The 24,769-nt window shown below is 35.4% G+C and overlaps 1 protein-coding gene across 6 annotated transcripts in view; it reads right to left on the bottom strand.

The window, feature by feature from the left end:
• Positions 1-5,971: 5,971 nt before the first annotated feature.
• GBE1 (1,4-alpha-glucan branching enzyme 1) overlaps positions 5,972-24,769 on the bottom strand; it is a 278,483-nt gene continuing 259,685 nt past the window's right edge. For 5 of the 6 annotated variants that reach the window (XR_010125659.1, XR_010125660.1, XR_010125661.1 and 2 more), the window contains 2 exons: positions 24,562-24,658; positions 15,302-15,463 (listed from right to left, as the gene is read on the bottom strand). Coding sequence is in view for 1 of the 6 variants with exons in the window: in XM_054483743.2 (XP_054339718.1) it covers positions 6,685-6,741; positions 15,285-15,402 (175 nt within the window). In the remaining 5 variants the exon portion in view is untranslated. Of the gene's footprint in view, positions 6,742-15,284; positions 15,464-24,561; positions 24,659-24,769 lie in introns of those variants that run through there. The other variant, XM_054483743.2, reaches the window with a different exon arrangement.

The raw sequence follows: 24,769 nt of genomic DNA, 5'->3' as shown, positions 1-24,769 counted from the left end.
TTTTCCAGTCACTTCAGAAAACTGCGTTGAGGCTCCTGATCCCAGTGTCTTTCAGCCCTGGTTTGTTTCCCTGGGACATCGGATGTAATTTGTTGTAACACTGTACTTCTCCAGTGAAGAACTATCTATTCAGGTATCTGTTTTTATTTTTCACACACACACACACACACACACACACACACACAGAGTTAAACTCTACATCTGATTTGGATTTCACTAGTTTTTCCACAATGTCTCTTTTTTGTTCCTGAATCACATCTAGCATACCACATTACATTTAGTTGTCATGCCTCCTTAGCCCCCTCTGGACTGTCTAGGACAGTTTCTCAGACTTCCTTGTCTGGCATTTCTTTGTCTGGTCATGTATTCTGCAGAATATTCCTGTGATAGTTACTCTTACGTGTCAACTTGGATAGGCTATCATGCCCAGTTATTTAACCACATCCCAATCTAGGGGTTGTTGTGAAGGCTGACACCAACGATGTTGTGGCTAACATCAACGATGAATTGGCATTAAGTAAAAGATATTACCCTCGATAGTGTGGTTGGGGCCTCATCAAATCAACTCACCAGCTTTATTAAGCTGCAATTAATAAATGAAAATTGTATATATATTTATGATGTGCAATGCAATGTTTTGATATATGTATACATTGTGAGATGATTAAATCAAGCAAATTGACATATCCCTCATCTCACACTTAACCATTTTCTTGTGATGAGGACAATTAAGATCTACTCTTTTAGCAATTTTCAAGTATATAATAAGTTGATATTAACTATAGTTACTATGCTATATAACAGATTTCTAAAACTTATTCCTTCTAACTGAAACTTTGTACCCTTTGACCAACTTCTCCCCACCCCGCAACCATTGCCCCAGTCCCCAGAAACTACCATTTTACTCTGCTTCTATGAGTTCAACCTTTTTAGATCTCACATATAAGTGAGAACATGTAGTACTATTTGCCTTTTGGTGTCTGACTTATAATTTTGTTTCTTTTTAAATGAGTGGAATGGGGACTTTAAGTTGAGAAATAAAGAAAAGATAGAAGCATCATGCTCAAAATTTTTTAAGAAATGATGAGGATAAAGGTGAAATATAAACAATAATTCCTAGTTCTCCTTATGGCAGAGACAATAAATAAAATGATAATGACTTGCTGAGGAGTCAAATGACAGTATACAGTCATCATGAGGCAAAATACCCAACAAGGAAATGAGGGAGAGTGTGAAAGCAGGGGCTGAAAATGGAGAAAAAATGCAGATAGAGGATGACCCCTGGCACGAGCTCTCAGTCTTTGGGGCAGTCCTCCAAAGTCATGCCTCATATCTCACAGCAAAGTGGGGCATCCCACTCTCCCATGTGGCTTCAAGTGCCACCCTGTCCTCCAACAAAGACATTCAGATTCAATTAAAGGCAAGCAAGCAAAATAATACAAAAGAGAGAGCCCCTCTTTCGATCCCTGATTTAGAGATTTCTGGTGATCCTCTGTGTAACTAGCATAAGACAGCTGAGAACAGTGAGATCAGCACAGCCTAGACAAAAGGGGTGCAGTAATAATAATTTTGCAGTTTAAGAATAAAAATGTGCTTAGCACAGGACACAGTAAAAAGAAAAGCCTCAATACATGGTAGCCAATATAGTATGTCTTTTAAAAAATAGGTGTTTCAGTAAAGAATTAGGTATTCTACTGCTTTTTCTACATAGAAAAGTCCCACTGAGTGATGCCCACTTACCATAAGAAAGAACAAGAGGGAATAGAGAGTGATTTTGTGTTTGTATGTGTGTAATATCATATGATCAGTTGTAATCAATAATTGACAGCGTGGCTTGGGGTGTGTGTGCAGTGAAATTGCACACAGTATTTTTCATGTATATTACTGGAGTCAATGGAAAGTGACACTACAAACAGTTAAAAAAGAATCCTTATTGGACATAAATAAAGAAGGGATAAAGTTATTTCATCTCCTTCTGCTTCCTTTCTAAAGGAAAAATAGAAGACTCATAGCTAAATAGTGTGAGGTGAGAAATTCCTAAAGATTTGAAACATATGTATTGCATTTCATTGCACAGATCTAGAACCTTCTTTAAATCCAAATAAAATCATTTGTTTGGGTTTGATGCTTGTATGTAACCAGAAAAATACCTAAAATTGAGAACAAGTACCACATACAGAGATCAAGTGATTCATTGGTTCAAGCCAAATATTAGAATTAGTGAACTTTGTGTGTTTTCAGTTGACTTACAAATTATATATCTGTGTTTTTTCCACACATTTATATGTGTTATAATATGTATATGTTGGATGAGTTTATTCACACATTTACAGCTTTCCATTTCCTGTATTACCTTAGACAAGTATGCATAAACAATCTGAACACTTACTTCATTTAATTCATATTCCTGCGTGGCAAAGTAATTTGGTGTGATAGCATTTTTGTCGGTTTTCTGTTTTGTATTGCCGTACTGTTACTACCAGACAGCTGTTGAAATTTCAGGCCAATGGTTGATATCCCTCCCCCATCTTCAAGAAATTAACATCTAGTTGTATAAACATTTATTAATAACAATGTGTGTTCTTGAGTACAGACTTTCATAACGAAAAAAGATGAACCAAACTGTTTCTACCTACGAGCTCTCTTTTGCAATTCTTGCTTCCTCTGTCAATTATTCCTTCTACCTGTAGTCTACCTAGGTTGTGAGTAGGAGGGGAAGAGGGAAAGAAATAGAGAACCTCAACACTTGGTTGCTATGATGGGATCTAAGGCTATTTCATTTTGTATACAGTTTACATTGCGCTCTTGGTTACCATAGAGATATTGTTAAATGTCATTCACAAGGTTGGGCTGTATTAGTGCAAAGCCTGAGAGTAGCTGAAACACTAGGGGGGCATTACACCCACCGTAGGGGAAAGGAATTCACTGGGACATCCGAATGTTCCAAGAGGAAACACAAGCAATGAGGCACTGAGCATGAATAGCTACAACTTGAGCCCACCTCTCCTGACCACTATATCACACTATTCTTTTAAAATACAGTTCAGGTTTCTGAGTAAAACAGTTTACACAGCATATATGAGGGCTAAACACCTCTCTCTGGTCCAGCAGAAATGACAAGAAAAACTGTAAGTCATAAGTAAGCTTCTGAATGACATGTTGTTAGCATAAGCATATCTAACACAAAATACATTTTTTAAATGTACATAAACTTTGCTTTCTCTGCACGGTTTTTGCCAAGAGTTAAAATCCAGATGTAACACTTTATGGAGACAAAAACACTTATAGCTACTGTATTATAATTCCTCACACTACCAATTAAGAAATTCTGCCCTGAAGTATGAATGTTTCTCTGAAATTCTCTACAAATCACCATTAATAAGATAATAGGGCAGAAAAATTAGCAGGGAGTTCATTTGATTTTTCCCCCCTAAAGGCTGGCTTTAGTTAGAAAATTTATCTACATTTCTATTCTAACACATTGTGAATGATAAACGAACTCTACTGCTTAAAGGACATGACATTGCTATGCTATTTTCTCTCATCAGAATATTCTACCTAGCAAAGTTCATAGCTCAGTGCTTGTCCCCTTATAAGGAATAGAGAGGGAAATGCAACTCACTACTCTGAAGACCTCAAGTTTAGGGCATGACTCAAAATAGCAAAAAGAAATAGTCTGAGAGGCACAAGGCCAGCCAGAAAGCTGATTCACTGTTTTGGTCTCTATCAAGTCTGTCTGTTCCAGCTCATTCTACATAGGAAAAGCAATAAGGAAGCTATTTTACATTGCTTTCATCACCAGATTCAATGGCTTCAGGACCAAAGACAGTGAAAAGGTATTTTTCTGGAAACTTAAAGCTGAACGCGAGAGGAAAACACATGGCCCTTCATCGCCTCCCCGCAGATCTGTCTGCACTCTCTTCCACTCTCTTCTGTATTATTTCAAGAACAGCCTTCTTATTCAGACAACCTCCTGTATGATCCCCACAGCAATGGCTATAACCCTGATGGGTGACAAATGTTGAATTGGTATTGCTAAGGCGAGTGCTTCAGTCAGAGAGAGAGAGAAAAAAAAAACTTGCATTCTTTTATAGCTGTTACAAGAAAAGTCAGTTTATTATCACTGGTTAGTTTTTGAACTTGAGGAACACGGTGGCTAACTCTCTTAGGTTAGAGACACACACGTCTGCTAAGAACAGGGCAAAGTGAGAAACATTGTATTTATAGAAAAGAGAATATGATAAAAGTTGACTCAGAGTTCAAGTGGTATAAAGTGGGAAACATTCTAGGAGAAATGTTTACAATTCAATTTATGGCTATTATGAGCGATGGTATTTTCTGAGTAGGCTATTTATTTAACGACAACCTTATGCATCACTACCATTAGGTGTAAATCCTATTACAGATAATAGGGCAACTACTAGAACTCGTTTGCTAATATTAGAAAATGATAGCAAGAAATCTGTACTCATGTCTTCTAGAACATAAAAAACCGAAACAGCAAAATATTTATTTTTAAAAAGTCGACAAAGACAGGTCACTCATTTCTGATGTTGGTAATAAACACGTCAGAGAAAAAACATTATAAGGCACATTATAAGAGTAAAATTTTGCAACTGTTTTGATTATTGAAACATTTAGCCAATAAAGAACTTTCTACAAGATGACATAACAATGAAAATGTTACTGATACACAAATGAAAAGTCCTTCAGTAAAAAATATTAGAATATTAGAATGTTCCATAAAGGTCAGCTATGCTGTGATATAACCCAACTGCTTTCCATTTTGGACTCTTAATATTTTATTTGTTTGTATGGGTTTTTGTAATTCCTACCTAGCAATATGCATTTATTGATCTTCTGGGTGGGGGAGAAGGGCACTTGACAGGGGCAATTAACTTACATTACATTGTTAAATCCTAACTTTAGACTGTGAAATCTAAAGAACCTATTAGCAAAATCAATCAATATAATGAAAATAAGGCATATAATTAGTCCGTTCTTCCTCACTTTGCCACAGAGGTCAAAATGAAAAGTAAATGTGTTCTAGGTGTTAAGTAATTTATTGTAATTTAAAAACCATACCTAATAAACAGTATATCTCTTCATATAGAACACATGCAAAATTAAGGAACTATAAACTAGAACATGAAATATCAGGCTCCATGGTTCTATGTTGTGTTTTTATCAATAACTGTCACAGTACATGGATCATGCCAGTGCTAAGATATTAATAACGTCCACGCAATGGGAAAACTATTACAGATGACTTTCAGTAATTTTCCCCAGCACGTATCATTATCAGCTGACACTGCTGATTCTTTCAGGAAATCAAACTACTATTCTGTTTAGAAGTTAAAGTAAATAACACCTTTCACACTTAGATACTCAAGGCTTTATTTAAAAACAGTTTAAGGATGATGGTTAATATACAGTATAGGCTTGGCTATAAAAAATGTTTCTACTGCTTATCTCTCCTACTGAGTTTTTAATGAAAGAACTCATTTCTAATTAACTGCAAATAATCGGGCTAAAAACAAAAAACAAGCAGTCAGTATTAATATTAAGGAAAAATTAGTTCTTTTTAAAAAAGTAGCAGATACTTTATGTCCCATAAGTGCATTATAATCTCTCAGTTATGAATCAATGATCTTAGACCTGTGTCCTGGTATTTAATTAACCAAGGAGCAAATTCATGAAGAAGTATTCTACTGAGTGGAGATACTTAATTTAGCTTCTAAAAGTGTTCACGTTTACAACGAAGGAGTAGCTTAGATATCAAAATTGGTTAGTGTGATTTCAAGTTACAAAATTGTGCCTAAAAAAAAAATATTAATCTCCATGCTTCCTAGTCCAACATGTAGATGTGAATGTATGCGGAGAAGGTATTAGAGTTGAGATAAGGCACAATAACATTCATTTATAATCAAGCCCTATAATAGCATTGCAAAATAAACATTAGCAAAGGCAATTTTACAAAAGCTTTTTATTGATTGAAATGAAAGACATTTTCTGAAATGCTACAATTAGCATTTCAGGGCTTCAGAAAGACTGAGGTACTGGCATTTAACAAGATACTTGGTGGACAAGCGATCACAAAATGAAACTTACACAAAACGAGACATGGATGAGTTCATACGTAATGGCTTTTATATTATCTTGGATATAATTCTTTATTTTATATCACTACTGCGTATTTATTACATTATTTCTAAACACAATTTGAAAAAAAAAAACAAAGAAACAATCTTGGTACCTCATAATTTACACCAAAAGATATCAGAACAAATAGAGCCACCAAATATCCATCTTAAATACTGTGTACATTTAACAGAAATAATCATACATGACAAATGATTCAAATTTGAATTTAATAGGATCAAATAATTAGCCAGGAAAGCAAAATGTTTTTAACATATTATATATAACACTTCCATTTGAGAATCCTAGCTGCTAAGATGACTTGAAAACATGGTCAAGGATTCCTAATATTTTAAACATATTCTCCCATCTACTTAAATAAAAGTTTGCTGTATTTGCATAAACCAATATTGAATTTCAGACACCTGATGGTTTTGCTAGACAACTGTATTCTGAAAAGCATACATGTTATAAGCTGTGGGACAGTGATAACAAGAAAACAAAACACAAATCTGCATCTGGTGGAGCTGAAATCAGGCCTCTTCAATTCAGCAGATCCATATTCTGAAGGATGAGGGCCACTCTGCTTGGAATGTACACCTACGTCAAAACAATTATGTCAGTGCAATTGAAGAAAGTACCAAACGGCCTGTCATTATGTCAAAGAAACATAGGCATGACGCAGTCTCACATCTGCCTAAAGTTACAGTTACCTTTACAATTTTACAAGCTCTTAGAAGGCTCAATTTCACAGTTTCAACAGTTCTAGCTGCAACATGACTACCATAAAGCAACCACCACTAGAGGGCTCCATACGACTTAATGAAAACCAATGCTCCTTACACAAGAATGATGTGAATGGCCCGGTTACTGCCGTGTTGAGGCTCTATCAGGTGGTGAAGGAAGCCTGCCCTACAGTTTGCAATGTTACTACTTCACTTAGATGAAGAAAAGCAATATACAAGGCACTGGTTTTGCATCAAGACGCTTATTTTTAATCTTGTCTTTGTTTTTTTCCTTTCAAGAACAAAAACTGAAATGTAATATAAGGAATCCTAACTCTCAATTTAAACCAATGAATCAGCTTGCCACTGCACTTAAACTAGGATTCAGATTCTCTCCATGGCGTGCACAGCCCTGACTCGCTCCTCCCTGCCTAAATCTGATATCCCAGCTCAGCTCCTTGCTTGCATCTTCACCCACTACACTCTAGCCACAGGAGCCTTTCAGTTCCTTGGACACAACAAACACTCCCTTTTGTTGGATCTTTGCCTATGATGTGCCTTCTGCTGTAAACACTCTTTGCCTTGCTGGTTCCTTATCTCTTGGAAAAATCCCAGCTATGTGGAGAGGCTTTCCTTGACAACCCTAGATATGATAAGTTCTTCTTTTCCAATCATGGCAGCTTTTTCGTTTCTTTCTGAACACTTAACACAATTTGTGAATGATTTTTCAAGTTTACCATCTGTTTCCCTCATTAGACTATGAGCTTTACAAAGGCAGAAGTCATACGTTTTATTTCTAACTCTCAGTTGGTGCCATTGAACAAGGCAGATGTTGATGACTGAATTAAAAAAATGAACAATGAATGAAGGAATAATAGTGGATCAATAGGTGCGTATTTAACAAGATATTATCTAATATATCTGAAATTTTTTTATAAAATTGAGAAGTGATTTGAATTGCTTAATGCTTATTTATATGCTAGTTCAAACAACATATCTAAGTATTAACAAAGCAAACAGTAAAAATAATATTGTAGATGGTTGTCATTGTGACAATCTGTCTTCATTTCTGACTTTGCTGATATTTTACTATTTTCAGTCACTTTATCTCTAAATGAAAGCTTGCCTGATGGTTTAAAAAAAAAAAAGCTTTCAGAGGTTAGAACCAGAATGAAGGTGCAAAGCAAACATGACTTTAGGAAAAAAATCAAAGAAATAGAACAGTTGATTTTCACTGAATGAGACTTGTATGTCCAATGCATCTCAACTCTACAAATGTTTTCTCTTAAGGTTTCACAATAAAGAACCCATACTACTCTTAAAAAAATCAGACATATTGATACAGTTGGTTAGTTTTTAACATCAAAAGTTAAAGCAGTTTTAAAATGGTGGCACTTAAATTTATATTCTGGATTTAATGGCTAGAGAACAGTTTTTCTAATCTTCATTCAAAGTAATAGTGATTTAGGAAATGAAAGTCATCTGCAAAAGATTAACAAATGCCAGCAGTCGCTGTGTAGCTCAATGTCTCATGGTCTGTTTTGCAATACAGTATTTCCAAAAAGATAAATATTACATCCATGTAGTCACTAAGTGTGAGAAAACCATGTATTTCAGTGCTGCAAACTGTTTCCCTAGAATTTACACATTGTATTTAATATCTCATAACTATCATATCACATCAGAATTTCACTGCTAATGCAATCCTTTCCATGCAATGTTTTCTCTTTGTCATACGTAAGATGTTATGAGACTGATTCAATAAAAGGAAGCTGGAGTTATCCATGAATAAAGCAGGACTATTACCAAAGATCCAGACAGACCCAGTCCAAAGGAGGGCACATTTCCATAATCAAGCTACAGACAAAATGAACACGAACCAAAGCAAAGAAGGAGAAAAAAAAAAACAAAAAACAGCCTGATTCAACCCATTCCCTCCCTACATCTTAGCAAAACATGTACAAATTGATAAAGTGACCTACCCTTCTAAAGGAGTTTCCCATGTACTTATTAGGAGGTCTAGTCTACATCTTTCTTTCTTTCTTCCTTTTTTTTTTTTTTTTTTTTTTTTTTTTTTAGATGGAGTCTTGCTCTGTCACCAGGCTGGAGTGCAGTGGTGTGATCTCAGCTCACTGCAATCTCCACCTCCCGGGTTCAAGCCATTCTCCTGTCTCAGCCTCCTGAGTAGGAGTAGCTGGTATTAACAGGCACGCAACACCACACTCAGCTAATTTTTGTATTTTTAGTAGAGATGAGGTTTCTCCATGTTGGCCAGGATGGTCTCAATCTCTTGACCTGGTGATCTGCCCACCTTGGCCTCCCATATTGCTGAGATTACAGGCGTGAGCCACCGCAGCTGGTCATAGTCTACATATTTCATTTTGGGGATCACAGTAACTGGATTTAACTAATCAGTGGGACAGAAGGTTCAATTCGAATGGTTCTAAATTGTTCTGCCATGAGCAATCTAAAAATGAAAACCAATCTAAACATTTCAGTAGAACCAGGAACTGGACAAAAGAATTTCAGTTCCCTCTACATTGAAAACATTTCTCTTATAGAGTATTGTCCTACAATGCAGGTAAAAAGACTCTGATAAGTCCAAGGTTCCTGGGAAAGTTGCAATGAAACACATTAGACAGGCCTAGGATAAATAATGACAGGTCTCTGTTAGTGCGTGTTATAGTGACATATCTCAGATTTGGGTCCTATGCAATTGTGATATCTACTGTTTCATTCATAAACTCTATTTCATTAATGAAATATAATAATAATTACATAATGATAATTTAGAACCAGTCTTACTCTTTGATGTTTTGGCATTTTAGCTTGTCTAAATTTAAGAGGTTTTTTTTTCTTTCTCAAAGGAGTTTCGCTCTTGTTACCCAGGCTGGAGTTCAATGGTGCAATCTTGGCTCACCGCAGCCTCCGCCTCCCAGGTTCAAGTGATTCTCCTGCCTCAGCCTCCCGAGTAGCTGGGATTACAGGGATGTGCCACCACACCTAGCTAATTTTTTGTGTGTTTTTAGTAGACACGGGGTTTCTCCATGTTGGTAAGGCTGGTCTCAAACTCCTGACCTCAGCTGTTCTGCCTGCCTCGGCCTCCCAAAGTGCTGGGATTACAGGCGTGAGCCACCGCGCCCAGCCGAGGGTTTTTTTTTTAAAGGATGCCATAACAAAGTTCCAGGTTTGTAACATATGCACCGCAATATATTCCCATTGTGGCATTTAATGGTTAAAAAATGCTTCAAGAATACTCACTAACTGATGCTGGTCTTTTTATGTAAGGAGGTTTATGATGACAGTTCCGTCATACTTAGAGACCTCTTAATGCAATATGCTAAAAAAACCCCTTTGGTCCACAATTGTACAGTATCATTAACAGAAATACTTTGTAATAATATACATATATTTCACTGCACTGTTAATTACCAGAATGTGTTTATATTGCTCCAGAGCTCTTGTGGTATAGGCAACATGGAAGAATTTCCCTAAGCCAGTGATTTTTCTTAACTATGGCTATTTATGGAATTTTGAGTTTTCTTCCGAGTATGTAAATCAATTTTCTTAGTGGTTAGAAAATTACTACTAATTATACTAAAGAACGTAAGATAATCAGAGCTAACCCTTATGATGAGACAATTACAGACATGAACAATTTGGGGTTCCTAAAATTTAGTCTAAGTATTGGCTCTGTAATTCTCATTTTATCATTTTAATTTATAAAACAGTTTTGATTAATATGGCAAGAGAAAAGAAACATGAACACATTTAAGTAGATTTAAACACAGTCATTTAAGTATATTTAAATATAAAAAGTATATTGATGTACCTGTATATAGAAACCACTTATCATCCATGATAATATGCATGCTGATAAACATATCTCATATGCTCATTTATTAGCCTGTAAGCCCTAACATTTGATACCTAGAATCGCCTTAAGAACATAAGACAACGTAGTATACAGCCATGAGTTTCATTTTTTTCTAGCTATATTAATAGTCTGCTCTTCACAAAGAATCAGAATAGCACAGTACGATCCAACTCATTTATTAAGAGAGTCAAATGCATGCTAATCTACTCAGTTATTTTGACGACTTTAATGACTTAATTGACTCGCTAACCATGAGTGTGGCTAAGAAAATAACTGTTCACACAATGGTCTATTTTATGTCATTCAGGCAAAATGTTATTTTCCTCTAGGACTATATTTTCCTCTAGGACTAATAATTGACTTGCAAAATTTAATTACACAATTTTTGAAAACACAGCGTCAAATATTTAAAAAAAGAAAATTTTAAAATTAAAAAATATTTAATACTTTAAAGGGTAATTAAAAAATTCCTTTAGAAATTGTTAAGTTTAGAAATAGCACATACACATATAATTCTGGTAGAATGAAAACATCATTCAGTGGGTCAGGCATAGTGGCTCACGCCTGTAATCCCAGTACTTTGGAAGGCCAAGGCAGGTGGATCACCTGAGGTCAGGAGTTTGAGACCAGCCTGGCCAACATGATGAAACCTCGTCTCTACTAAGAATACAAAAATTAGCTGGGCATGGCGGTGTGCGGCTGTAATCCCAGCTATTCGGGAGGCTGAGGCAGGAAAAGTGCCTGAACCTGGGAGGTAGAGGTTGCAGTGAGTCAAGATAACGCCACTGCACTCCAGCCTGGGCAACAGAGTGAGACTCCGTCTCACAAAAAACAAACAAAACATCATTCAATGAAAAAGTCATCAGATTCTTTCATAGTCTACATACACACTTCTTTTTCATAATAAAAATCACAGTTTTTTGAAAAATAAAATGATATAAAATAATTTTAGTTTTCACATACATGCTTTAGTTCATAAAATACTTTTCTAAGAAAAAATAAATTTTATTCTTGTATTCTAATTCTCATTATTTTGCATTGGGGTTAGGAGAAAAGTGACGCTAGTATTTCTGTATAGAAATGTATATTAGCTCATCTAACTAATATACATTAAAAAAGTAAACTAAAAATCAAGAATTTCTTTCTTCTAAAAAACTATTTTCATAATTTTGAATAGAGCAAAAGATATTTTCCAACTGTTAAGTTGTATTAAAACTTATAACTGAGGGGCAGTAAAAATGATACATCTATGCCAAATCCTATATTTAAATCAAGTCTACTTTTGAACCTCCAAATTTAGAATGAGAGTAAACACATCTACTTCTTATTGATAAGAAACCTAATTGCCAAAGTAATTAGTGCTAAACCTACTGCTTTATTCTCATTTTCAGCATCATCATTCAGTTACTGTAAAGAAATCTAATTCATTTAAGGCTCAATAATCTCTTTTCTCCCATTTGTGCCATGGAATTTGGTTTTATGAATCAGAGGAGAGAAAGGAAGTCCCCTGCCTCCAATGCACTGATTAACATATAGGTTAACATATTAAGTTCCTGTATCAGGAATCAAAATATAGAGAAATGATTGTGCTAAAATGGAGTTTCCAATAACTGCCAGTAAAGCAGACTGGCGGAGCTCTGCCCTATCACTTTTGGACATTTTTGACATACTCTGACCTTAGCAAATACATTTCAATGGCGGTATACATGCAGTTATCCCTGGCTTCACAGTTTCAACTGAGGGAGCACACAGAGACAACACTAGAGCAGTACCTGCTGATGCTGCAGCATGTATGGCTATTTTAAGATTCCTTCGGGCTGTTTGTTGCTATCTTTGAAAACAGATTTGACACTTATTCAGCAGATCCTTTGGATTATTAAGCTTGCAAATTAAGCTTTAGCAAATGCTGTGTACTAGTTATGATGGGCAAAAATTTCATGGAAGAAGGAAAAATTGGGTTTTGTTCTTCCTTCCTCCTTTTAGTCTGCGAGTATGGGAGGTATGAGTGATCTCACTGGAAGTGGTATAAGACCTACAGCACTTATGATCATGTTCAAGCAACTCCACTGGATCCCAGCACATATGACTCAGTTTAATAAGGAGTTCTCTTATAATGAAGCATTATTAGAATAGGTACATTTGTTAATGTGATTTTTTTTCCTCTGGCTCTTTGCTGAATAACTTAGGTAAAAAAGAAAACCTGTTTGCCTAGATTTTCTGTATTTTACTCATCTGTGTGGGCTCCCTTAATCTGACATTAAAACAAGTGATCTTATCATCTGGAGCCTAAAGGTATATTTAAACGAGTAATTCCTGAAGCACTGTAGTCATCGAAAACAAGATGTTGCTGCTGGGAAGAGAGAGCTAGCCCTTATCTCACGGCTGCATTGGATTAGAATTCTGTTGCAGGCAGCATTCAGCTCTTTTCTGTTTCCCATGTCCTTGCAGTGCTGTCCTCCTCTATGTATTACTGATACTTATGAGACATTCTTTATTCTAACTGATAATTTACAACTGCATTTTCCACATTGGTGAGATCAATTCAATTAGTGATTGAAAAGTAATTTCCTGATGTTGCTGCCACTGGTTGGTTGGCTTGTTTTAAATAAGCCAGCATATCTTTACTCTCACAAAATTGAAAGGATGCCAAGATATTTTCTGCCCACCTCAAAAGAGTCTGAGCCGTCACCTAAGATTATCATTTCCCCAAAGCTGGGAGAAGGTATTCTCAATTGCGTGTCCTCGAAACACTTAGTATTTTGACATGTTTAAACTACTGAATAATAATTGCCTCTCCATGACAATAACAACTTTAAAATACATGTGCAATAGCATTTTACAGTTTCCAAAAAGCTTGTGCATGTTAAAGAGTTTCTGCTTCCTCAGAATCTCTTGCTGTAGGGAAGATAATATGAATCATCTTCATTTTACAGGTGGGGGAAACTGCAGTGCAAAAAAAGTTAAATTACTCAATGTCTCAGTGAGTAAATGGCAGACTAGGGTCAGGATTCCAGGTCCTGTGCCATGGCGTTTTGTGATCTTTTCACTGTACCTTCAGATTCCTCATAACAGAACCCTGTTGGAGTACACGGACATTTAGAAAAGCTGGCTATGTAAGAATTTTGCTGTTTGACTCTTTCCAAGTCCTTTCAGTCTAGTTCCATCAGTGAAAGTTCAGTTTTATTGCAATCAGTTGCTCCTTCCCCGTGACTCCCCTTTGTGAGCTGAATCATCTTTCCTAACCCCTAAGGGCATCTAACTCTTTTGATTATTTCAGAACTTTATGGTAATATTCGTATTAACTTCCAAAACTATTTTTATCGATCTTATTTTATGTGTCAAAATTGAAAGTTCTCACACAGTAATAATTCCTTGAAGAATGTGATAGTGCCCTTGAGCCCTCTCTCTTAAAAATACATATCTTTCTCCAAATATATCTAAAGCTGTATCAACGTCATCATCAACACACACCCATATGCACACACATACATTTAGGGCAACACCTAATTCTCATAGGACTTTCCATTGCACTTTCCTCACAACCCATAATCCAGCAACTCACTCTTTGTAATCCCTGCTCTTTTCAATGATTTTATGCTATGATCTTTGGCATATCACTTTTATATATAATATGGCAGCTTACAAAGTGGAGTGTTGGAATCACTCTGAGAGGTGGGAAAACAGTAGAAAGATGGAAGACCTAGGGGTACCATAGAGATTCTCATGCCTGACTTCTATCTAAACTTTTGAAAAGTGAGAGAATTTAATGAAATAAGAACTTTAACAGCTATGGCAAAGTCATGTATTTGTTAGGTGCCTCCTAGAATTAGGAATGGTAGATGTGGTTTTGAACCTACTATATGGCCATAAATTAAATAATGAATTCCTCTGAATCTAGAAACTTACTAAATTCTACATATTTTAAAAAATTTAAACATAGTAGTTTAAAGCAACATTCTAAAATTCTATTTGTGTGAACACCACAATGTAAAAATTAGTTATGTCGTATAATGCTTCATTCAGTAATATAAAAAATCCAGAGAATTTTATAACTAGAATGAATTCAGTCTTCAATTTACTACATGAAACAAAAGATACATTTTTCATTGACTCTTTTAAGGTGTTTTAAATTAAACTTCATTTGCTAGTCAATAATGTAGAAATCTGCTTAATATAAAATGTTATGGAGAAAACAAGAACAGAAGGAAAGTGAACTGTTGCATAAAGAATAGAAATGTTCATAATTGAAAGAAAACGAAAAAACTGCCCTCTGCTCATTTCTTGAGAAACAGTTTTGAATCCTATTAATATTTAATTTTTGCCAATTGTCCCCTAAATATCCTTTACGATTAGTTTTTCCAAAACCCAATTTTTACACACATTACATCTGGACAAGCGTAGTCCCCTCTCCCTAACCCCTTTCCTTCATGCTTTTATTCCATGTTGCTTATTTGAAGAGTTGTTTATTTGAACAAAAACATTACTATAAGAATAAAAGAGTAAATTAAAATAGCAGGAAATATGTTGAGAAACTTACTTACCAAAAGGGAATAGGGACGCCCATTATGTTCAAAAGCCTCAGAAAAAAAGTCAGTGCTGTGGTCCAGTCTCTGATGCCCTCCATATTCTGCTGCATCTGAATCTAGCACAATTTTGAATGTACAGCTCTTAAGGAATTCACAACAGTTGAGGAGTTGAATGAGACACTGTAAAATATGTGCTGAGAGAGCAATTTAGAAGTGAGTTTTTGAGCAGTGTTAAATCATAATTTGTGCTAAGAACTCATTTCTTCTTTTATAGTTCTATGTTTGAAAGGGGCTTTATAGGCTATCTACTGCACACACTCATGAGATCCCTGTTATGCTTCCATCACGACTCATCAAGTGATCACCCAGCCTGGGACGAAATACACCTAATCTACTTTTCTCTTCAAGCAACCCATTCCACTTGTTATAAATTCTCCTCCAAATTGAATAGAAATTTTGCTCGAGATTATACTATTTCTACCAAGACAAGCCACAAAGAATAAGTTCAACATGTAGTCATCTTTTAAATATTTACTAATAGTCATACTATCTCCATGTGTCTGCTAGATATATTACTAAACACATACAGTCAGTCCTCCATATCTGTGGATTTTGCATCTATGAATTGAATCAACTTCAGATAAAAAATATTCAAAAAAGAAATGCATCGTTGCATCTGTGCTGAACATCTGATTTTTCACAATAAGTTGTTAGATAGTATTAGCATATTTACCGTAAAATTAATAAAAGCTATCATTATGTTCAAATTTATCAGGCTCAAAATGTCTAGAAATGGTACTTGATACAAAAATCTACAATTAAATATGCATTGGTATCTTAGAAATCTTAAGTTTCTTCTAGCCTAAGTAGAAATACAGACAGTTTAAGTGCTTTTTGTTTTGATTTCCTGGAAAATATATCATTAATCTCAGAAATATTAGTATATTATCATTACTGCAAAAATTATCACATTAATAGAACCTGTGAGCAAGGAAAAATGAGCCATCATTTTCAACCCTTGAAAATCTTTGTCTAAGTCAGAGATGAAGATGGACATGCTACAGAAACTTTTGCTAGTAGTGTTGCCTCCATTTTAGTCAATCCAGGTCAGGCTTCTCTAATTCAAACTGAAACTGATAATCAGAATATTACTGAGTTGAGAAAGAGAGAAAGACTGAGATTCAAATGATGACTACTAGGCACAGGGACATTTAAAGTCACTCAATATAGCTGAAAATGATTTGAGCCTATCAATATATTAAATGCTGAAATCTAGATAATGAAAATAAATAATCAAAGACATGGCAAATAATGAAATATTGTGGAATTAAAAAAAACTATTAACATAGAAGTTTAGCTTTTGTTCTTCAAAATACTTTGACAAACCTTTCAAAAACTAAAACAGTACAGTTTAGAGAGTAATGTTCTAGAATACTTTAAAAAACAACTGAATTAAAATATCAATTAATGAATTACTGGTTCACAACGTAGGCTTTTGATAGCAGTGGCTAAATAAAGCAAGTATATCATCAAAAGCAATGGTTCCCAACCTAGGTGTTAAGAATCACTGACTGGTACTTGATACAAAAATCTACAATTAAATATGCATTGGTATCTTAGAAATCTTAAGTTTTCTTGTCATGTTATTGTAAGTTCTCACTGAGTGAGTAGTTATATTATTATAAGGGGTTGGGAATCTATATATGCATTAGGCATTGTCTAAAGACTAAATTATGTTGTTATATATGTTTGACACTGTATTTCAAAGAACGTACATGTTTTTACTATTAAAATGCAGATTATATTGTTCCCTTCTTTGTGTCCATGTTACTCAATGTTTAGCTCAAACTTGTAAGTGAGAACATGAGGTATTTGGTTTTCTGTTCCTGCGTTAATTCAACAAACACCAGGGCCTACTTGAGGGTAGAAGGTTGGGGGAGGGTGAGGATGGAAAAACTACTCATCAGGTACTATGTTTATTACCTGGGTGACAAAATAATCTGAGCACCAAACCCCCACAACATGCAGTTTACCCAGTAACAAACCTGCACATGTACCCCCTGAACCTAAAAGTTAAAAAGAAAAAAGGAAAGAAACCATCAGGCCCAAACATTTAATGTGCCTTTTACACAATGAATGATCAATTATGGGAATGTGACAAGACACAAGAGCTTGTGCCGGGGGCAGTAAATTGTGGGAAAACAATGAGGAAATATATGGGGGAAACTGTTGGAAGACAGGGGTTATTTTAGTAGGTTTGTTTGTACAGGTCTATTTTGGAATGGCTTCCCAATGTCTGGTGATGAGAATGTCCTCCTATTCCTGGCACAGGAAAGGCAACTTTTTCATAGGTAATTTTATGATTTGCTTTTAGGTAGAAAGGAGGAGATCAAAGAGCTCTTTCTGCATCTGTTGTTTCTCAAACAGCTTCAGCTCAAAATAATCAATATGCCAAAGTGGCATATTTCGGGGTAGCATGTTCTGAACCCCTTCCTAACGAAATTCAACTTCTCACTAATACTAGAGATGACTATTCCTCCTATGAACACTTTCATTTTAGTCACCTGAATTATAATTTTTAAAATGTTATAGGAAAATTATTCAAGGTTGCAAAACTAAAAATAAGAATTCCCTCATTTACTTAGGGGCACTTTTTTTTTTTTTTTTTTTTGAGACAGGGTCTGGCTGTCACCCAGGCTGCAGTGTAGTGGCACGATCTTGGCTCACTGAAACCTCTGCCTCCCTGGGCTCATGCAATTTGTCCCACCTCAGCCTCTCAAGTAGTTGAGACCACAGACACATGCTACCAGACTGATTTTTATATTTTCTGTAGAGATGGGGTTTCACCATGTTGCCCAGGCTGGTCTCGAACTCTTGAGCTCAAGCAATCTGCCCACCTCGGCCTCTTAAAGTGCTGGGATCAGTGAGCTACCATGCCTGGAATGCTTTTTTTTTTTTTTTTTTCTTAGTAAAGGAGCATGTTCTCAACAAAATTATTTCTCTGACACAGAATTAAATAATATTTAATCGTTATTTTCAATGTTACAGTAAAATAAAAATCATGTGTCCATCATTTTACATGCTTTTCCCCCAATAAAGTACAGACTGAGCTTCACACACCAAAAAATGCAATTTTAAAGTCACAAAATTTAATAGTTTTTGTGTATACTTTTCTCAATCAAAGGACAGTAAAAAAACAATTGCTATATAAGGATTCATTTCTCTTTGACACCGAAAGAGATCATCATATTGAAAATGTTAGAATCTACTTACTTTATATAATTGGTAGCCGTAAAGGGAAAGCTTATAAAAGCCATAGAGAAAGTTTCAAAACATTGGTTTAGACATGTTTCTCTGGCCTATAATTTAAAGAAAAAAATTTTCTGTGTCCAATTGTGCAATCACCCAGTTCCGTGTCTACACTACCCAGGGAACACAATAGCTTCCTTTAGAAAATGTGGCCTTTAAAATCCAGAAATTTATACAAATTTAAACACTAAGTGAAAGGTAATGCATGTGAAAGAGCTTTATCATTGTGAATTGCTACCATATATTATTCAACTATCAGGAAACTACATGTTTTAGGAATACTGCTTAGAATTAGAACAAATCCTTTTCAAGCAGGTTATTTGAGCAACTGATTTGTTTGTTTTACACGTTCTCTCACTTGGGTACTCCCTCACTCTCTCTCATGTGCACGCACATACACACAGATGCACACATATGTACATACATGATACGGGACCCACACAGCACCACAATTCCTACATCATCCTTTTTCTGTGAAAATTTATCTCTGAAAATATGACTCAAAGCCAATGTATACTTATTTTAAACTACCTTCGTTATATGGTTTCCAATACATAGCACACAGGATAAATTTAGCAGGACACCTTAAAAGGTCATCTGTTATCCATAGCTACCTCCCTATGCCTAGCAGAGGACCTTCTCATAATAGGTTCCCAATAAAACTTTGAAAATGATATTCAGAATGACAACACTGACTTACCAAGAAAAGCCAAATTACATATATTGTTTTTTATAATTGAGGAAAGTACAATAAATTATCTATACTCCCCCATTCATTTACTAAGTACATACAATGTACAAGATATTGTGCAAGAAACAAAAATAACGAAGACATGGTCTTCAAGTACATGTGACTTACAGCCTGTAAAGGGAGATTAGGCATGCATACGAACATGCATAAATAGAGCAAAAAGCAATATGCAATGAGAGGGAGAGTCAAGGAAGAAAAATATGAGGGATGAGCCATATATGAAGACTTTTGAAGGCTGGGTTAGGGTCTTAAGACTTATTTTATTGGTTAAGTGTGATAGTGTTTAAAATTCTTGAGAAAGTGTATCACAATAAAAAAAAATTAACCTGGAGGTTTGTAAACAGTATAAAACAGACAGTGGAAAGACTAAGTCGGGAAAAGCAGTCAGGAGTCTAACAACAGTCCAAGGATAGTTAAGTATGGCTAATCTCTGACTGTGGGAAAGAAGAGACATAGACTGAGTTTTAGAAGTACAAGTGACAGTACTCAAAAGCAAGGAAACTGAGACTGAATTAGGGAATCAGAAGTGGAAGGGGAGAGCAGTTGTGCCCAAAGGCAGACAACTTGTTAAGCGGTAGAGTTGGGAGGTGCGCGTAAGTCAAATGTAGATCTGATTACTTTACTCTCTATATGTGGCACCAATTTTATGCCAAGAATACGGCAGTGTTTTCATATACAGTTTCTTGTTTATTTCTCAGGTTGAAATTCTTCATATTGTTATATTTGAGATAATTCATAAAGGAAAGAGGTTTATTTTGGCTCACAGTTCTGCAGACCATACATACAGGAAGCATGGTGCTGGCATCTGCTTTTGGTGAGGGTCTTAAGAAGCTTACAATCATGGCAGAAGGAGAAGGGGTCCAGGCATGTCACATGGCAAGAAAGGGAGCAAGAGAGAGCGAGGAGGAGGAGTGAAGCTCCTTTAAACAATCAGCTCTCATGTGAGTGAGAACTCACTTGTTACCATGGGGAGGGCACCAAGCCATTCATGAAGAATCCTCCCTCGTGTCCCAAACACCTCTACCAGGCCCCACCTCCAACACTGGGAATCACATTTCAACATGAGATCTTAAGGGGACAAATATCCAAAATATATCACATTCCAAGCATAAAGAGGACAGAATGAAAATGACAAGAGAAGAATAAAAACAGAAAAATCAGATAAAATGATATCCATCTAAATTACTGACATGATTAGACATACAAGATTGCCATTCCTAAAAGTAATGTTGAGGTCTGAATATCTGATATTTACTATACTTGTTCTAGTCCATTTCTTATTTGGTCCATTTGATCATTTTATTAGTAAATACAAAACACTGGACCATAAAATTTACCTTGTTCAACTGGAAAAAAATACAGTGGGGAAAGAATGAAAATTTTTTTAATAGTTTTTTTTTTTTTTTTAAAAGGAGATCAAATAGGTCCCTATCAGTTTGGATAGCATTTTAAAATATTATGATTTCTTATTTTAAATTCAAGAGCTTCCTAAGTATTTGATATATCTATCAACAGGCTGAAGTAGATAAGTTTTCAGCCATTATTTTATAATCCATGTCCTTAAATTTGAACCAAGGAAGAGCCAGTGTTCTGAAAGAGGCCTGTACTAATAAGATTAAAGAACAGTGAAGGCATGAAGACTCTTAAATTCAATGGCTCTTCAAATACTTCAAAAGCTGCTGTGTTTGCTCAGGCACTTGATAAAGTGTCTGTTCAAAGTATAAGGATTTTGATGTAAGAAGTACTATCATTTATATCATTCTGCACTAAACTCACTTCACTCCCACTGATGAGGCTAAGGAAATTTATTGTAAGGTACAACCCTTGAGGTTTCAAATTGAGTGACAAAAAGAAGAGTTCTCCAGTGACTAGACGACTATAACGATGGCAGAGCGGGTAAGTTACCATGTATCTTCAAATCTAAGACATCACCCATTTCAAGATGAATTATTTTATATATCTCTAATAAAGTGAAAAAATATCACTACCACATCAATATTGTAAGGTACATTCCAACTGAAGAGAGGCTAAAATGTGAAATAATGTAGGTTTTTGGAATATGAATTTAGCATGTTACTTTATATCTAATTCTTTAATCAATCCATTCATATTACCATGATTAAAATAATGCCCAGGAGCTAAGTGACCCCAGGAAAGAGAATTTATACTGAAGGCGGAAAATATCAGGTTCAAAATTCTAAGGAATGTTTTAATTAATGGAAATGTGAACAAATGTCTGGTAGGGTAAGAACGGTTGCTGAAAAGCAAGGAGAGTTTTATGATTTTAGTAGTCTGAAGAGATCTATACAGCACAGGGCTTGCCACAATGTTCCAACACAATCCTTCCCTTTTTATGTTACATGGATTGAATTTTATTTATTGCTGGTTATACTCCACAAAACCTAAGGTTATAGCTATCTAGCATCTCAAATAGATCTGTCCATTTATTTTATAAACATGGCTAAATTATGCCTACTTTATTGTCCTGAATCACAGAAAAGGCTATGAACTACAACTTTCAGTTTCTTTCTCTGGTCTCTTTCCAAATGCAGGAGTGGCAAAGACTTGTGATATATTGCTATATAGATAATGAATGTGCAGGTCTGTTAGTGTGTGGTGGAGGGGTGTCGTGGTGGGGGGGGCGGTGTGTGTATGTGTGTGTGTATTTGTGTATCTTATTTAGGTAATTCCATCTTTACTTCTGTGATCTAGAATACACATTAAACTTAAACAGTCATCATTAAAAATGATAGTTCTGCTAGCTAGCCATTTGTAGAAGATTGAAACTGGACCCTCCCTTACACCATATACAAAAATTAACTCAAGATGGATTAAAGACTTAAATGTAAAGCCAAAACTATAAAAACCCTGAAAGACAACCTAGGCAATACCACTCAGGACACAGGCGAGGGCAAAGATTTCATGACGAAGACACCAAAAGCAAAAATGGACAAATGGGATCTAATTAAACTAGGGAGCTTTTGCACAGAAAAAGAAATTATCAACAGGGTAAACAGACAACCTACAGAATGAGAGACAATTTTTGCAGATTATGCATCTCACAAAGGTCTAATATTCAGCATCTACAAGGAACTTAAATTTACAAGGAAAAAAACAAACACACCAATAAAAAAGTAGGCAAAGGACATGAACAGACACTTTTCAAAAGAAGATATACAAGCAGCCAACAATCATATGAAATAAAGCTCAACATCACTGATCCCTAGAGGAATGCAAAACTACAAAGAAACACTATCTCACACCAGGCAGAAGGGCTATTATTAAAAAGTCAAAAAATAACAGATGCTGGCAAGATTGTGGAGAAGAAGGAACACTTAAACACCATTGGTAGGAATGTAAATTAGTTTGAACATTGTGGAAGACAGTGTGTTGATTCCTCAAAGACCTAAAGACAGAAATACGATTTAACCTAGCAATCTTGTTACGGGGTACATACTCAAAGGAAAATAATTCATTCTATTATAAAGACACAGGCAGGCGCATGTTCACTGCAGCACTATTCACAATGGAAAAATCAGGTAATAAACCTAAATGTCCACCAATGACAGACTAGATAAAGAAAATGTGGTACACATACACCATGGAATGCTATGCAGCTATTAAAAAGCATTAGATCATGTTCTTTTCAGGGACATGAATGGAGTTGGAGGCCATTATCCTTAGCAAACTAACACAGAAACAGAAAACCAAATACTGCATGTTCTCACTTAAGCAGAGCTAAATGAGGAGAACACATGGACACATAAAGAGGAACAACACACCCTGGGGCCTTCCAGAGGGTGGAGGGTGGCAGGAGAGAAGAGGATCACGAAAAATAACTAATAGGTACTAGGCTTAATGCGTCGGTGATGAAAGAATCTGTACAATAAACCTCCACGACACAAGTTTACCTGTATAACAAACCTGCACTTGTACCCCTGAACTTAAAACATAAGTCAAACAAAAAATGAGAGTTCTGATATTTTAATTACTTTTCAAAACTATTTATGGCCATGTGATCTTTATGATTATATTTCTTTCAATGGAAAATATCCAGTTCGTTTTTTTAATCTCCCTGACTTTAGTTTTTAAAAATCCCCCAATATTATAATATTTCTAAAATAAAATTTATAAGAAAGTAATGTGGAATTAAACAGAGAACTTGTCCAGGCGTGGTGGCTCATGCCTGTAATCCCAGCACTTTGGGAGGCCAAGGTGGGCAGATCACGAGGTCAGGAGATCGAGACCATCCTGGCTAACACTATGAAACCCTGTCCCTACTAAAAATACAAAAAATTAACCAGGTGTGGTTGCGGGCACCTGTAGTCCCAGCTACTTGGGAGGCTGAGGCAGGAAAATGGCGTGAACCCAGGAGGCAGAGCTTGCAGAGAGCCAAGACTGCACTACTGCACTCCAGCCTGGGTGACAGAGCAAGACTCCATATCAAAAACAAACAAACAAAAAAACAGAGAACTTACTAATGAATGTAATCAAAGCAAATTTTAAAATATAACAAAATCCAAATACAACTTTTTTCTTTATACATATATGTGTGTGTGTATATATATGTGTATATATATATATATATATTTGTTGCTATTAGATTACCTTAAAATTTTAAAGACGTTGAAAAAAGCAAGATCTTCATGCATAAGCTAAATATGCATTCAAATTTGTGAACACTGTCTTCGTTAAAAGTTTAAATGACACCCGTACATTTTAATTAAGTGCAAAACAGAAGCATATTTCTATTATAGTCTAGGATGTGCTCATTTCATCAACAAAAGGTTTCTGATTTTACACTACAAAATAAATTCCAATCCCTGCAAGTATGCTTCTTCGGCCATACATTTTTAGAAACTCTACAATGCAAAATAGCAATAAAACAAGCTCAAAGGATGAGGGGCTCAAATGTCACTATCTACCAGGTTAATTAACGGATTACTATGCTTTTTGAAATGCATTTTCATGCAAATTATTAGTTTATTTTTAAGCATGCTTAATGACATATCAGTAAATAGCAAATCAAATGGTAATACAAAATTTCGAGTACTACATATTTCTCTATGTAAATAGGACAATTATTCTAAATACAGAATACTTCTGACTAACCTACTTAGAAATTTTCTGTATCCTAGAAGATTATATAACTTAAACTAAAAAATGTCACTGTTTCTCAATAATTTGAGAAGGAAGAAAAATAGAAAAATGTGCTCACACTTCTGCACTAACCTCTCCCTAAAACTGTTGCTCTCTGTCTGTGCCTTTAGGATTCTCCAAAGAACTTGTAAATTCAATTATCTGATGAAGCGATGGCAGTTATTTAGAACTGAAAAAGAAAAAAATAACAGATTTTTATTCACCTTTTTAACCACATCTTTTATTATCAAAATGAGTTTACACCCTGCAGACTGAACACTTTTTTTAAAAAAATTGTGCT

Source organism: Pongo pygmaeus, chromosome 2 (assembly GCF_028885625.2).
Source record: "Pongo pygmaeus isolate AG05252 chromosome 2, NHGRI_mPonPyg2-v2.0_pri, whole genome shotgun sequence".
NCBI classification, from domain to species: Eukaryota; Metazoa; Chordata; class Mammalia; order Primates; family Hominidae; genus Pongo; species Pongo pygmaeus.
This window is presented reverse-complemented; position numbering and strand designations above follow the sequence as displayed.